General features: G+C 54.2%; 1 protein-coding gene across 2 annotated transcripts; it reads left to right on the plus strand.

Annotated features, from left to right (window-relative positions):
- The first annotated feature begins 526 nt into the window (after nucleotides 1-526).
- SLC35E4 (solute carrier family 35 member E4) lies at nucleotides 527-12,764 on the plus strand. Of its 2 annotated transcripts, XM_035269645.3 has the most exons (3): nucleotides 527-1,828; nucleotides 7,159-7,165; nucleotides 12,671-12,764. In XM_035269645.3, exons 1-3 carry the CDS (start codon nucleotides 1,210-1,212, stop codon nucleotides 12,747-12,749), a joined length of 705 nt encoding a protein of 234 aa, XP_035125536.1. In that variant the 5' UTR covers nucleotides 527-1,209; the 3' UTR covers nucleotides 12,750-12,764. The 2 variants fall into 2 exon arrangements, with proteins under 2 accessions (XP_035125536.1, XP_002743727.2); XM_002743681.6 differs by lacking the exons at nucleotides 7,159-7,165; nucleotides 12,671-12,764 and adding an exon at nucleotides 10,092-11,397.
- Nucleotides 12,765-14,837: the final 2,073 nt, after the last annotated feature.

Genomic DNA, 14,837 nt, shown 5'->3' on the forward strand with positions numbered 1-14,837 from the left:
CAGCTCTGCTGGATACTGAGGTCCCACGAGATAATTGTGGTCAGCGATCAGGTGGGCGTGAGACTGGTCCTGTGATGGGGGCTGCGGGCTCCTCATCACTACCCTGCTCCTTGAAGATACCCTGGGCGGCCGTGCAGGATACCCCAGTGTCTCCAGAAATGCGCGTTGATCTCCATGGGGGGGGCTCGTCTTGGCGCTGGGTGGGGAGAGACCTGGTCTTCCCTGGTGGCAGGGAGAGGCTGACCACGCCAGCTTGGCGGGGGCTTTACTAAGCAGACGCGCAGGCCCCTGGCGGAGGAGGGCTGATGGGGGAATGCCAGGCCGATGGGGGAATGCCAGGCCGATGGGGGAGGGGCCGTGGGCGGGAGGCATGGGGCGGGGCGAGACCTCCCTCCTGGCTCCAGGGGCGGGCCCGGACGGGGGCGGGGCCTTGCGGGGGGCTCGGCCCCATTTTCCGGGTGGGAAGCTGGCGGCGGAGGCGGAGGCGGGGCCAAGAGCGCGCGGCCGCGCCCGCGGTGCCGGGCCTGAGCTGGTGCCGGGCGTGAGTCGCAGCCGGAGCTGTAGCCGGAGCCACAGCCGCAGCCAGAGCCCCAGCCAAAGCCTCCGAGAGCCAGAGTTTTGGAGCGCAGGCCCTGCTGGAACCGCGCCTAGCTCGCCGCCAGGCACCGGCCGGAGCACCGGCCGTGGTGTCAGCTTACCACCCGGGTACGGTGAGAGGCAGCGAGCCGGCGACTCCCCGGGTTGGGCACCACCAGGCGCGGAGCCCGGATCGCCCCTGCCAGGCCTGGTCATGGCGTGAGCACGCAGGAGTTCCCGGGGTATGGATCTGCGCGCACCCTAAAGACCTGGGGACCAAAGAGAAAAGAAGAACGAGGATTTCATCTAAGAGCACAGCGTGGGCACTAGGCGGGGAGGAGAGAGGAGACCACCTGGCACGGGGCAGAGGTGCCTGGAACCCACGCTTGAGTATCGGAGACCCTGGCATCCTAGTAGCTGCGACCTTGGCTCTGCCCTGTCTGAGCTGGAAACACAGCTTACTTAGCTCCTAGACATCGCTGGCAAAGGCCTGGCACAGTGGTCCTCTCACCTGTCTGAGACGGAGCACGGGGTTGGAGGAACCAGGATCTAGCCTGGCCCAAACGGAGCTCTCTGGTGGCCCAGAGGTGGTCACTGGGGAGCCTGCCTCCTGCCCCAGCCCATCTGGTGCGGATGTGCCGCTGCCTGCCGGAGCACCATGATGGCAGGATGACCTCAGCCAAAGTAGCAGCGGCAGCTGATGGTGCTCGGGCGGCTGGGCCCCCCGAGTGGCCCCCTGGCAGCCCTCAGGTCCTTCGGCAGCCTGGCCGGGCCCGGGTGGCCATGGCAGCACTGGTGTGGCTGCTGGCGGGAGCCACCATGTCAAGCCTCAACAAGTGGATCTTCACCGTCCACGGCTTCGGGCGGCCCCTGCTGCTGTCAGCGCTGCACATGCTGGTGGCAGCCCTGGCATGCCACCGTGGGGCACGGCGCCCCATGCCAGGTGGAACTCGTTGCCGAGTCCTACTGCTCAGCCTCACCTTCGGCACTTCCATGGCCTGCGGCAATGTGGGCCTGAGTGCTGTGCCCCTGGACCTGGCGCAACTGGTCACTACCACCACGCCCCTGTTCACCCTGGCCCTGTCAGCACTGCTGTTGGGCCGCCGCCACCACCCGCTGCAGTTGGCTGCCATGGGCCCGCTCTGCCTGGGGGCCGCCTGCAGCCTGGCTGGAGAGTTCCGGGCACCCCCCACTGGCTGTGGCTTCCTGCTCGCTGCCACCTGCCTCCGAGGACTCAAGTCGGTTCAGCAAAGTAAGTGCCCGGGTGGCCAGCTGAGGAGGTAGGGGTCTGGGTGAGTGTATGGCCTGGATGGCCCTGTGAGGGATATGGCTGTTGTCCCATTTTACAGATTAGGAAACTGATGTTTATGGCTGTGGAGGAAGCAGAACTGAGACCCAGAGAGGGCCAACAGCAGAGAGTTCCAGGCCCCAAACTCAGGCTCTGGAGACCCAGCTCGTGTTTATTTGTTTATTTATTTAGACAGGGTCTGGCTCTGTTGCCCAGGCTGGAGTGCAGTGGTGACATCTCACCTCACTGCAGCCTCTGCCACAACCCAGGTTCAAGCGATTCTTCTGCCTCAGCCTCCTAAGTAACTGGGATTACAGGTATGCAACACTACGCTAAGTTAATTTTTGTATTTTTAGTAGAGATGGGGTTTCACCATGTTGGCCAGGCTGGTCTTGAACTCCTGACCTCAAGTGATTCCTCCCAAGGTGCTGGTATTATAGGCATGAGCTGCCACACCTGGGCAGCTAATTTTTTTCCTCCGAGACAGAGTCTCTGTTGCCAGACTAGAGTGTAGCGGTGTAATCTCGGCTCTTTGTAACCTCTGCCTCCCAGGTTCAAGCAGTTCTCCTGCCTCAGCCTCCCAAGTAGTTGGGACTACAGGCACGCGCCACTGTGCCCAGCTAATTTTTGGATTTTTAAGAGATTCACCATGCTGGCCGGGATGGTCTTGATCTCTTGATCTCATGATCTGCCCACCTTGGCCTCCGAAAGTGCTGGGATTACAGGCGTGAGCCACTGAGCCTGGCCTAATTTTCTTTTTTTTAAATAGACACCAGGTATTGCTATGTTGCCCAGGTGGGTCTTTTTTTTTGTTTTTTGAGATGGAGTTTCGCTCTTGTTATCCAGACTGGAGTGCAATGGCACGATCTTGGCTCACCACAACCTCTGCCTTCTGGGTTCAAGCAATTCTCCTGCCTCAGCCTCCCGAGTAGCTGGGACTACAGGCACGCACCACCATGCCCAGCTAATTTTTGTATTTTTAGTAGAGACGGGGTTTCACCATGTTGACCAGGATGGTCTCGATCTCTTGACCTCGTGATCCACTCGCCTCGGCCTCCCAAAGTGCTGGGATTATAGGTGTGAGCCATATAATCAGCCAGCCCCAGGTGGGTCTTGAACTCCTGGCCTCAGCAAGGAGTTCAAGACCCATCTCAGCTTCCTGACCCATCTCAGCTTCCTGAAGTTCTGGAATTACAAGACAATATTTAGTGATAGCCAGTGATTGATGCTTTGTTGAGCCCTTTATCTCACTGTGTTGTTACCATTTGATGGGCAGATGAAGAGGCTTTCCCTGAGCCATGTGGCCAGTGAGCTGCAAAGTCAAGATCTGAACCCAGATAGTTGGACTCCAGGCTTCTAAGTGCTTCCGCTCCAGGCAGAAGGCTTTGGACCCAGAGGAAGGCCAGGAAGCATGGGCCAGGGAGGGAAAAAGAGGGTAAAGCCTTGAGCTGGGATTTGGAAGGTCAGGGGTCAGGCAAAGTCTGCAGAGGGCTGATGTTTACTGGGAGCTATAGTGTGAAAGTCTTAGTGTGACCTTGAGTTGACAGGACAACCACCAACTTCATCCCCATTTTACAGGTGATGGAACTGAGACCCAGAGAAGTTCATGATTTGACAGGTGGGGCATGGTGGCTCATGCCTGTAATCCTAGCACTTTGGGGAGGTTGAGACAGGAGGAATCTTGAGGCCAGGAGTTCCAGACCAGCCTGGCCAATATGGCGAAACCTGTATCTATTAAAAATACAAAAATTGTTGCTTCTAACCGCCAAGAAAGAAAAAAGAAAAATGAAATACAAAAATTGGGCCAGGCATGGTGGCTCATGCCTGTAATCCCAGCACTTTAGGAGCCAGGGTGGATGGATCACCTGAGGTCAGGAGTTTGAGACCATTCTGGCCAACATGGTAAAACCCCGTCTCTACTAAAAATATAAAAATTAGCTGGGCGTGGTGGCAGGTGCCTGTAATCCCAGCTACTCAGGAGGCTGAGGCAGGAGAATCACTTGAACCCAGGAGGTAGACGTTGCAATGAGCCTGGGCAACAAGAGTGAAACTCTGTCTCAAATAAACAAAACAAAAATTAGCTGGGCATGGTGGCGTGCATTTGTAACCCCAGCTACTACTGAAGAGGCTGAGGCACAAGAATCGCCTGAACCCGGGAGGCGGAGTTTGCGGTGAGCTGAGATCAAGCCACTGCCCTCCAGCCTGGGTGAAAGAGCAAGACTCAGTCTCAAAAACAGAGTTCAGCCGGGCGCTGTGGCTCACGCCTGTAATTCCAGCCCTTTGGGAGGCTGAGGTGGGAGGATCATGAGTTCAGGAGATCAAGACCATCCTGGCCAACATGGTGAAACCCCAACTCTACTAAAAAAAAAATTAGCTGGGTGTGGCAGTGCGTGCCTGTAATCCCAGCTACTTGGGAGGCTGAGGCAGGAGAATCGCTTGAACCTGGGAGGTGGAGTACGCAGTGAGCCGAGATCGTGCCACTGCACTCCAGCCTGGTGTAGAGCTAGACTTTGTCCAAAAAAAAAAAAAATTAATGATTTGCACAGGGTCACAGGGCCTCTAAGGATGTGAAGCCTGGTCTATATGACTCCAGATGCTGGCTCTGATGAAAGAGGGTAGCAGGGCTCCGGGCAGTTTAGGGCCAAGGCTCCAGGCCCAGACCCGCTAGATCATTCTGGCTGAGGGTGGAGGCTGCCTTCCCACCTGTCCTACTGAGCAGCATCTGAGTCACAGCTTCTACCCTCTCTCTGCCTCAGCCCCAGGAGACATAGGGGAGGCCAGGACGCCCACTTAGGTTGGGGAGGCCTGAGATCCAGCCATACCTTTACTCGTATTTGCTGGGCAACCTTGGGCAGATCAGGATTTTATCTGGGCCTCAGTTTCCTCATCTGTCAGTGGAGGAGTGTTGGAGTTGATGGAATCCAAGGGGCCTCTTGCTGTCACTTCCTGCCCTGAGATCCTGTGACCCAGGCCTGGGAGAAGAAAATGGGGAGTGCTAGGCTGGGGTTGATGGCAGCCCACAGCCAGGGAAGATTGAAGTCGGAGTTCAATCTTCCCTGCCCTGCCGTGGCATATTCAGAGCTGGGACACAGAGGCCCTGTTTCTAACCTCCCTGGTCCCAAGGCAGGGTCAAAACCCAGTTCTATTTTTTGCCCTCAGGTTACATGAGAGCTGAAGGCTGAGGGCAGGCATGAGCTCTGGGCGTGAGCCTGCACTGGGAAACCTGACCCTGTGGGGCCCTCCCATGCAGGCCACAGGGCTATGAAGGTCCTAACCTCAAGGCCCATGCTGCCCCTGCTGAGAAAGTCAATGCTCCTCACACAGGGACCCAGGCAGCCCCAGCCTGCAGGACCTATGGCCAGCCAGGCCTCAGGCACTTGGGCATGAAGTGGCATGTGCCTGGCATCCAGCTGTATCTTGATTTCTGCCAGCTCTATCCTTTCTTCCCTGACCCCTGGGCAGGTTGGGTCCATGCTCTGGGTTCCTGCAGCACCCTCTGCTCCCCTCATCATGGCTCCAAATGCCATGTGTGATCGCCACCTGGTTACCTGTCTGCTGCCTGCCAGGCAGATTTGGGGCAACTCTGTTCCTGGCAACTAGCCCCGGGGCCTGGCAGAGGGTACATACTTTGTAAATTATAAGTTTTAAATTTTATTATTATTATTATTGAGACAGAGTCTCGCTCTGTCGCCCAGGCTGGAATGCAATGGTGAGATCTTGGCTCACCACAACCTCTGCCTCCTGGGTTCAAGCAATTCTCCTGCCTCAGCCTCCTGAGTAGCTGGGACTATAGGCGCGTGCCACCTCACCCGGCTAATTTTTGTATTTTTAGTAGAGACAGGGTTTTACCATGTTCATCAGGCTGGTCTCAAACTCCTGACTTTGTGATCTACCCGCCTTGGCCTCCCAAAATGCTGGAATTACAGGTGTGAGCCACCGTGCCCGCCATTTATTATTATTTTTTTTTGAGGCCGTCTCTCTCTGTCACCCAGGCTGGAATGCAGCAGCGCAATCTCGGTTCACTGCCATCTCTGCCTCCTGGGTTCAAGCAATTCTTGTGCCTCAGCCTCCTGAGTAGCTGGGACTACAGGCTCATGCCACCAGGCCTGGCTAATTTTTAATTGTTATTTTTTATGGAAACAAAGGCTCACTATGTTTTCCAGCCTGGTCTCGAACCCCTGGCCTCAAGTGATCTTCCTTCTGGGCTTCCCAAAGTGCTGGAATTACAGGTATTAGCCAACATACCCAGATGGATGGATTTATTGATGGCTCTGACAGGCAAGCCAGTTTCATAGACTGGTTTGACTGCATGGCTCATGAGGGAGTTTAGGAGGCTGGAGGCCCCACTCACAGAGATGGGAGCCCTGCAGAGAGAGAGAGGAACAGACTAGAGCGAGGGCCTGAGAGAGGTTATTTTGCTTGTTTGTTTATGAGAGGGTCTTGCTCTGTCACCCAGGCTGGAGTGCAGTGGCTCACTGCAGCCTCGATTTCCCAGTCTCAGGCAATCCTCCCACCTCAGCCTCCTGAGTAGCTGGGACTTTAGGCACACCTTCACGTCTCCAACTCCTAGACTCAAGTGATTTGCCCACCTCAGCATCCCGAAGTGCTGGATTACAGGCATGAGCCACCACACCCCACCTGAGATAGGAGGTTTCTACTGTAAGAGGCTCCAGGAGAGGCACCAGGGCCAGATTCAGACTTGAGTGTACATGGCTGATGCCAGCTCCATTCCCGAGAGCAGAGTTTGTGGGAACAGAGGGCAAGTATCTAAAAAGAAAGCTGGGCACAGTGGCTCTCACCTGTAATCCCAGAACTTTGGGAGGCCAAGGCAGGCAGATCACTTGAGGTCAGGAGTTCAAGACCAGCCTGGTCAACATGGTAAAATCCTGTCTCTACTAAAAATACAAAAAAATTAGCTGGGCATGCTGATGCACGCCTGTAATCCCAGCAACTTGGGAGCCTGAGGCAGGAGAATCTCTTGAACCTGGGAGGTGGAGGTTGCAGTGAGCCAAGATTATACCACGGCACTCCAGCCTGGGTGACAGAGTGAGATTCCATCTTAAAAAAAAAAAAGTATCCAGAAAGAGAAGAGCCCAGGCAGCTGTTGGCAGGGCCAGTGGCTTCCCTCTTACCTGGCCAGTTGTAGGCCCAGGGGGTCTGCACAAGGAGAGGGGTTATGCCATCCTCCTACCAGCAGAAAGAAAGACTGGGAAGTGGGGCACCAGCCTGCTGAGCTTGCTGTCAGCTGGACCTCCCTGCATCACAGAGCAGGTGGACTTAACCCGTCTTCTGAGCTCTGAGGTTGAAGTGGGGAGATGCACTCAGAGAGTTTGCAATGGCAAGAGAGAAGTTCTTGGGTCAAGGTGGTCACAGGTGTTGGGGAGCAGCTGCTTCTTCCTGGGGAGCCCTGAGAAGGCCGCCTAGGGGAAGAGGCATGCAGTGATGGTGACAATATGTAACCATGACAGCAAACATTTGTTAGGGCCTCCCTAGGTGTCCAACCATGCCCAGCTCTTTATATTGATGGAGGAGGAAAGGGTGATCTGGGAATGGGAAACAGGCCCTGCCAGGGCACGGGTGTCAGCCAGCAGGACCAGGGTGTGGGGATCATGCCAGCTGCCGGGCTGAGCCGTTACCACTGGGCATCAGGCCCTGTGTTCGGCACCTCACATGTAGGGGATATTGCCACACTACTCACAAGGAGACCAAGGCATAGAGAGAGGGAGACAGGGTCACATAGCCCGTGAAGGAGCAAAGGGGACAAGCCAATAGCAAGCAGACAGGGTTTAGAGAAGGGTCAGCTGTTGTCTGCATGTGACAGAACCTTGGGCATACTACAATAGAAGGAGAGGTGGCAATAAGGCAGGACAAACAGGCTGACATTTTGGGGCCCCCAGGTAGAAGCCAGTCACCTCTGACAGAGAATCGCTGCTCTTTCCCTGGGCTGCAGGGAGGGATATACAATGGATGTGAGGAGATGGGTAGGAAGATTAGGACCATCCTGCCTGGCTGCTTTGCAGAAGGTGAAATTTGCCAAAGGTGAAGTTCACCTGAAAACCCAAACACCTTCCTGTGATGGGATCTTTAACATGCAAGCCACAGGCAGCTCATAACGGGGCTAACTTTGGAGCCTACGAGCAGGGGGCATTTCGATTATCTGTACATTTCTAGAAATGCTTAAGCCAGAGGAACTGTTGCCTAGAGAACAAAGCTAAAACATTGGAATGAAATTGAGAGAAAAATAAAATTTCCTATTCTAAGCATAGCCTATGAGTAAGCATCTCTGGCTTTTTGGAAAGTGTGTGTCAGAAAATGCATAGAGGCTCACAGAGCCCTGGGAGGGGACCTGTGTCGACTACTCATCTCTTTCCACTAACTTGGACAAGGCCCCGTGCCATCATTGTCCTCATGCAAATAATGCCATTTTAGCCAGGTGCAATGGCTCATACCTGTAATCCCAGCACTTTGGGTGGCCAAGGTGAGCAGACTGCTTGAGTCTAGGAGTTTGAGACCAGCCTGGGTGAACCAGATGACAAAACCCCAACTCTACACACACACACACACACACACACACACACACACACACACAAATTATCAGGGGTGATGGTGCATGCCTGTAGTCCCAGCTAACTGGGAGGCTGAGGCAGGAGGACTGCTTGAGCTCAGAAGGCAGAGGTTGCAGTGAGCTGAGATCTCACCACTGCAGTCCAGCCTGGGCAACAGAGCCAGACCCTGTCTCAAATAATAATAATAATGTCATTTCACCTGGGCACTCCTTTGTGAATTGGCTGGTGGTGGCAGGTGGACACACAGGTACAGAGACACACACAGGCAAAGCAAGATCCTCTCTTCCTTTGCAGTGAAAAGCTTTCCTCTTAGTCCTGGATTCATCCTGACGAGCCCCAGTATTAGCAGAAAAAAAAATGCTAATTATTAGTTATAAACAGTGAGTGGGAGCCAAGATCCAACAATGACCTTTTGTTCCCTTGTCACTCCAGTGGTCATAAGTGAATGAAGCAATGAATGGGTCAGCCTTTTGATTCAAACAATTTATTATTTTCTTTTATAAACTCTTCTTTTTTTAATGCAAAGGCCCCCATGTAGCTAATAAGTGGCAGAGCTGGGACCCTCCGCTGGCCTGCCCCTGTCATGGTGGCTGGAGCGGCAGTGTGGGAATAATAAGGGCTGAGGCCGGGAAAGGTGGTTGGGGCCAGCTGATGCAGAGTCTTCAAAGCTAGGTTAAGAATCTAGGATCTTGGGCCAGGCCTGCTGGCTCACGCCTATAATCCCAGCACTTTGGGAGGCTGAGGCGCGCGGATCACCTGAGGTCAGGAGTTCGAGAACAGCCTGGCCAATGTGGCAAAACGCCATCTCTAAGAAAAATACAATAAATAGCCAGGTGTGGTGGTGCATGCCTGTGATCCCAGCTACTTAGGAGGCTGAGGCAGGAAAATCACTTGAACCTGCGAGGCAAAGGTTGCAGGGAACCGAGATCATGCCACTGCACTCCAGCCTGGGCAACAGAGCTAGACTCTGTCTCAAAAAAAGAAAAAAAAAAAAAAAAGGAACCTAGGACCTTTTTCTTCAGGGCCAGGGCAGCCCCTGAATGTTGATTTTTATTTTTTAGATGCAGGGTCTTGCTCTGGTCACTGAGGCAGAGTGCAGTAGCGTCATCCTAGCTCACTGTAGCCTTCTGGCTCAAGTGATCCTCCTGCCTCAGCCTCTCAAAGTGCTGGGATTACAGGCCTTAGGAATGGTTTTTGAGCCACTTAGCTTCCATGGTTATCGATCATTTAGATATCCCAAGCAGATCACTGTTTCAGCCCATGGAGGTGGTTTGAAGTGGCTGATAACAGATTTATTTATTTTAGTTTAGCTTTTATGTTTACTGAGCATTTCCCATTTAAGGGCTTTATGTATGTCATCTTTTAAAATGTTTACAACATCCACATGATTAGGTTTTATTATTACCCAACTCTCTGGGTGAGGAAACTCAGGTTTATAGAGGGTAAGTGCCTCTCGTGAGTCCAGGTCACAGCGAGTCAGGGGTGGATGCAGGTCACAAATCCAGGTGGTCCAACTCCAACTCTTGAGGGTCACATTTCAGATGAGGAGCCACTAGCCCTGCCTGAAGGGTCGGGGTAGGATTCTTGGAGGACCGGCCAAGGAGGGGGTCACTGGAGGGGGTTGTATCCCTCCGAGTGCTCATGCTGTTGTCCTGTTGCAGGTGCCCTGCTGCAGGAGGAGAGACTGGACGCGGTGACCCTGCTCTATGCCACCTCGCTGCCTAGCTTCTGCCTGCTGGCAGGTGCAGCCCTGGTGCTGGAGGCTGGCGTGGCTCCGCCGCCCACTGCTGGTGACTCTCGCCTCTGGGCCTGCATCCTGCTCAGCTGCCTCCTGTCTGTTCTCTACAACCTGGCCAGCTTCTCCCTGCTGGCCCTCACCTCTGCCCTCACAGTCCACGTCCTAGGCAACCTCACCGTGGTGGGCAACCTCGTCCTGTCCCGGCTGTTATTCGGCAGCCGCCTTAGTGCCCTCAGCTACGTGGGCATTGCACTCACTCTTTCAGGAATGTTCCTTTACCACAACTGTGAGTTTGTGGCCTCCTGGGCTGCCCGTCGGGGGCTGTGGCGGAGGGACCAGCCCAGCAAGGGTCTTTGAGACTTGGGGGATCTCAGAAGCCACCTGGGACAGCCCTGGCCTGAATCCAACCTCAGCTGTGGCAAAGAGTGGAGAAAGAGTAGAGAACAGGGCCGGGCATGGTGGCTCATGCTTGTAATCTCAGCACTTCCAGAGGCTGAGGTGGGTGGATCACCTGAGGCCAGGAGTTTGAGACCAGCCTGGTCAACATGGCGAAACCTCGTCTTTACTAAAAATACAAAAATTAGCTGGGTATGGCTATGGCAGCGTGTGCCTATAGTCCCAGCTACATGGGAGGCTGAGGTGGGAGGATCACTTGAGCCCTGGAGATTGAGGCTCCAGTCAGCCAAAATCACATGCCACTGCATTCCAGCCTGGAAGACAGAGCAAGACCCTGTCTGAAACAAACAAGAAAAAAAAGGTGGAGAACAGGCAGTGACCTCTGCTGGGGGTGATGGCAGGAAGGGGAGCCTTCTGGAAGGGCTGCCTTGGAGGCTGGGATGGGGACTCCCAGGGAGACCAGCCTCCTATCCCTGCCTGCTTCACCCCTGCCACAGACTCTGCTCACCACTGGATGGTGGGTCCAAGCCTGGCACAGTCCTTGTGCCTGTCAGAGTCATTATGATGAGTAATATCAACTACGATGCCAAAAATTGCTGGGCAAACTTTGAAGACCTCAATGTATTATTATGACGATGATGATGATTCTTGGCGGTTACACAATCCTTCCTGGTCAGGGGCAGCTAGGAGGCCCAGCAAGGGGGCTTCTATCCTGCTGGGCTTCTCTAGGGAGTTGGGGTAGTCTGTGCCAACTCCAGGCAGCTGCTGTGGCCTCACCCCTGAGCCCCCCAGTTTTGGATCATCTATCTTCAAATACACTATTTTTGCTTGAATGCCTTTGTCATTTGTTGGGGGTATAGAGGGGACATAGGGAAACCCGCACAGAAACTATGACATCCTCCCTTGCCCATTGAGTTCTGTCTAGCCCCCACCCTGAACTCAGCCCCATTCCCTCAAATCCCTCCACTGGCCAAGCCACCATTGCCCATCTTCCGAACAGTGGCAATGGTATTTCCCTAGCTCTGCCCTGGCCCCTCTATTCCATCTTACACACAGCCCCCTTCACCCAGAGGGATCTCACTAAAACATGCACATTCTGATGCTCCTCACTACTCCAGGGACAAAGTCAGAATTTCCTATCCCAGACCCTAAGGCCCTCAGGCCCTGGCACCTGCAGCCTCACCCAGCCCATCTCCTTTCTGTTGGGCTCTGCCTTCCAACCTCACTGACTTCTTCCAGTTCCTCGTGATACCAGACCTGCTCACTGAAGCCTGTGCACATGCTGTTCCCTCTGTCCAGTCCCCAATTCCTATACAACCTCCTCCCCTCTCACGGCTTAAACCATTGCCTGAAGGAAAAAAACCCAAACATGCAACTCTTTAAGAGAACTCCTCCTGTAATCCCAGCACTTTGGGAGGCCGAGGCGGGTGGATCACGAGGTCAAGAGATCGAGACCATCTTGGTCAACATGGTGAAACCCCGTCTCTACTAAAAATACAAAAAATTAGCTGGGCATGGTGGCACATGCCTGTAATCCCAGCTACTCAGGAGGCTGAGGCAGGAGAATTGCCTGAACCCAGGAGGCAGAGGTTGTGGTGAGCCGAGATCGCGCCATTGCACTCCAGCCTGGGTAACAAGAGCGAAACTCCGTCTCAATTAAAAAAAAAAAAAAAAAAGAGAGAACTCCAATCTCTTGAGCCGGGGAGTTGGAGGCTGCAGCACACTATGATCTCCAGCCTGGGTAACAGTGCAAGACCCTCTCTCTTTGAAAAAAAACAATAAAAGAAGGAAGAGCTGATGAGGGTCTTGACAAGGGACTGTGCTCAGGAGGCTGGCAGGGGTGCACGGGAGCGGGGCTCCCACATAGGGAACCTAAGACAGGAGTCCCAACCCTCAGAGCTCCCTGACCTGCTGGCCAGCCTCAGCTTTGTTATTTACCTCTCTGACCCTTTCCTTGGCTCCCGTAACACTTAACTCTCCCCACCCAGCTACCTCTCTTGGAGACCACCTGTTAAAGATGATAAGGACCCAGGCTGGAGAGAGGACACCTGGGACCTAATCCTGCTCTGCCCACCTGACTGGGAACCTCCCCTCGCTGGGTCTCAGCTTCCAGATCTGCAAAATGGAACTGATGATCCCTATGGAGAGGATTCGAATGAGGAGCGCTGGGCAGGGCCAGGAGTGAGGAAGGAAGTGATGGCGCCAGCTGGCTCTGCTTCTGTCGTGGGGTAGTCACCCAACCTTTCTGGAAACCAGGTGCAAATGTCTCTTTTTTGTGTAAGGACCAGGAGCTAGACCAGGCTGGGACTGAGGTCTAGGGAGACTGAAATTCAGGGAGGAATCATTCAGATTCAGTAACCAGAATTTGTCACACAGTGCCAGTCAGTGTGAGGCAGGGCTGAGTGAAGGGCCAGCCCACGGCGTGGTGGGAGGTAGGCAGGGAAGGCCTGGGAGGACCGGCATGGGATTTCCTGGCCCCAGCCTCCGCCCAGGCTGGCCTTAAAGAAGGGGAAGTGGGCCAGGGCTGAGTCACCCGCCACCCACCCTCCCTGTGACTCAGAGATGCCACTGGCCCAGCCCAGTCCCTGGGCAGCTTGGGTACCTCTGGCCTCCACTCTCAGGCTCTGCCAGGCAGGACGGAGGGATGGATGGCTGTGGTCAAGAGAGTCTCCCTGGTCACTCAGGACCTTTTCCCATCCAACGGACCCCTGCTGGCATAGCAGGGACCTCCCTGCAGCACTGTCACTTCTAGGCCTTATGGAATGCTTGGCTAATGAGTGAGCCTCACGTCAGATCAAAGCCTGCCCCTAGTGGTTGTGGGGACGGGTAACAGGAATTATGTATGACCTTGGAGCTGATTTGTCAACAGATTTGGGACCAGACATTGAGGTGATTCCCCCAAGATCACAGTCAAAGCCATCCCTATCACCCCACCCAGCAGTGGACACAGAGAGCACTGGATTGGGAGTCAAAAAGCTTGGGTTTGGCGGGACGTGGTGGCTCAAGCCTGTAATCCCAGAACTTTAGGAGGCTGAGGCAGGCAGATCACCTGAAGTCAGAAGTTTGAGACCAGCCTGGCCAAGATGGCGAAAACCTGTCTCTACTACAAATACAAAAATTAGCCAGGCGTGGTGGCAAGTGCCTGTAATCCCAGCTGCTTAGAAGGAGCAGCCTCCCAGGTTCAAAGAATCCTTTGAACCTGGGAGGCAGAGGTTTCAGTGAGCCGTGATCCTGCCATTGCACTCCAGCCTGGGGACAGATCCAGACTCCTTCTCAAGAACAAAACAAAACAAAAGCTCAGGTTTGATCCTGGCCCCTCCTACTTAGATGTGACAGTGTCCTTGGGAGTGAAGATCACTGAGATAACATAGTGGGGAGGGAGGGTCCCATTGAAAGGTCATTGTCCCTCCACGCTCTGCCTCGCAATAGTTCTGTTGCCTCAGGCAAGTCTCTTCATCTGCTTGAGCCTCAATTCACTGCATCCAGTCCCTGCTGGGAAGCTTCTTTTTAGGAAAACAGGTGTCACCTCCCTTAGGCAGCTCTGCTGCCCCACAAGACCCCACTCCATGCCAGGCTGAGTTTGAAGCTCCAGCCAAAGCTCACCCCACTTTCCAGGCAGGGCCCAGATCACACCCCACCATCAGGTCTGGATTCTTGTCTCTCTTCTCCACTGGACTGGGCTCCAGGAGGGCTTGCTGCTCTCTCCCAAGCACTGGCACAGCATATGGCATGGAATGGGCAGGAGAGAATGTCAAAAACAGGGACAACAGAGTATGATGGGTGCACCTGTAGTCCAAGCTACGTGGGCGGCTGAGGCAGGAGGATTGCTTGATCCTGGGAGTTTGAGGCTGCTATGAGCTATGATTACACCACTGCACTTCAACCTGGGCAACAGAGCAAGACCCCATCTCTTAAAAAAAAAAGCAGGGAGGTGGGTGGATCACAACAAGGTCAAGAGATCGAGACCATCCTGGTCAACAAGGTGAAACCCCGTCTCTACTAAAAATACAAAAATTAGCTGGGCATGGTGGTACGCGCCTGTAGTCCCAGCTACGCGGGAGGCTGAGGCAGGACAATTGCTTGAACCCAGAAGGTGGAGGCTGAGGTGAGATCGTGCCATTGCACTCCAGTCTGGGTAACAACAGCGAAACTCCATCTCAAAAAAACAAACAAACAAAAAAAAAAAACCAGTCAGGTGCAGTGGCTCATGCCTGTAATCCAGCACTTTGGGGGGCTGAGGCAGGTGGATTACTTAAGGTCAGGAGTTCAAGAC

The sequence above is a fragment of the Callithrix jacchus genome, chromosome 1 (genome assembly GCF_049354715.1).
Source record: "Callithrix jacchus isolate 240 chromosome 1, calJac240_pri, whole genome shotgun sequence".
Taxonomy (NCBI): domain Eukaryota; kingdom Metazoa; phylum Chordata; class Mammalia; order Primates; family Cebidae; genus Callithrix; species Callithrix jacchus.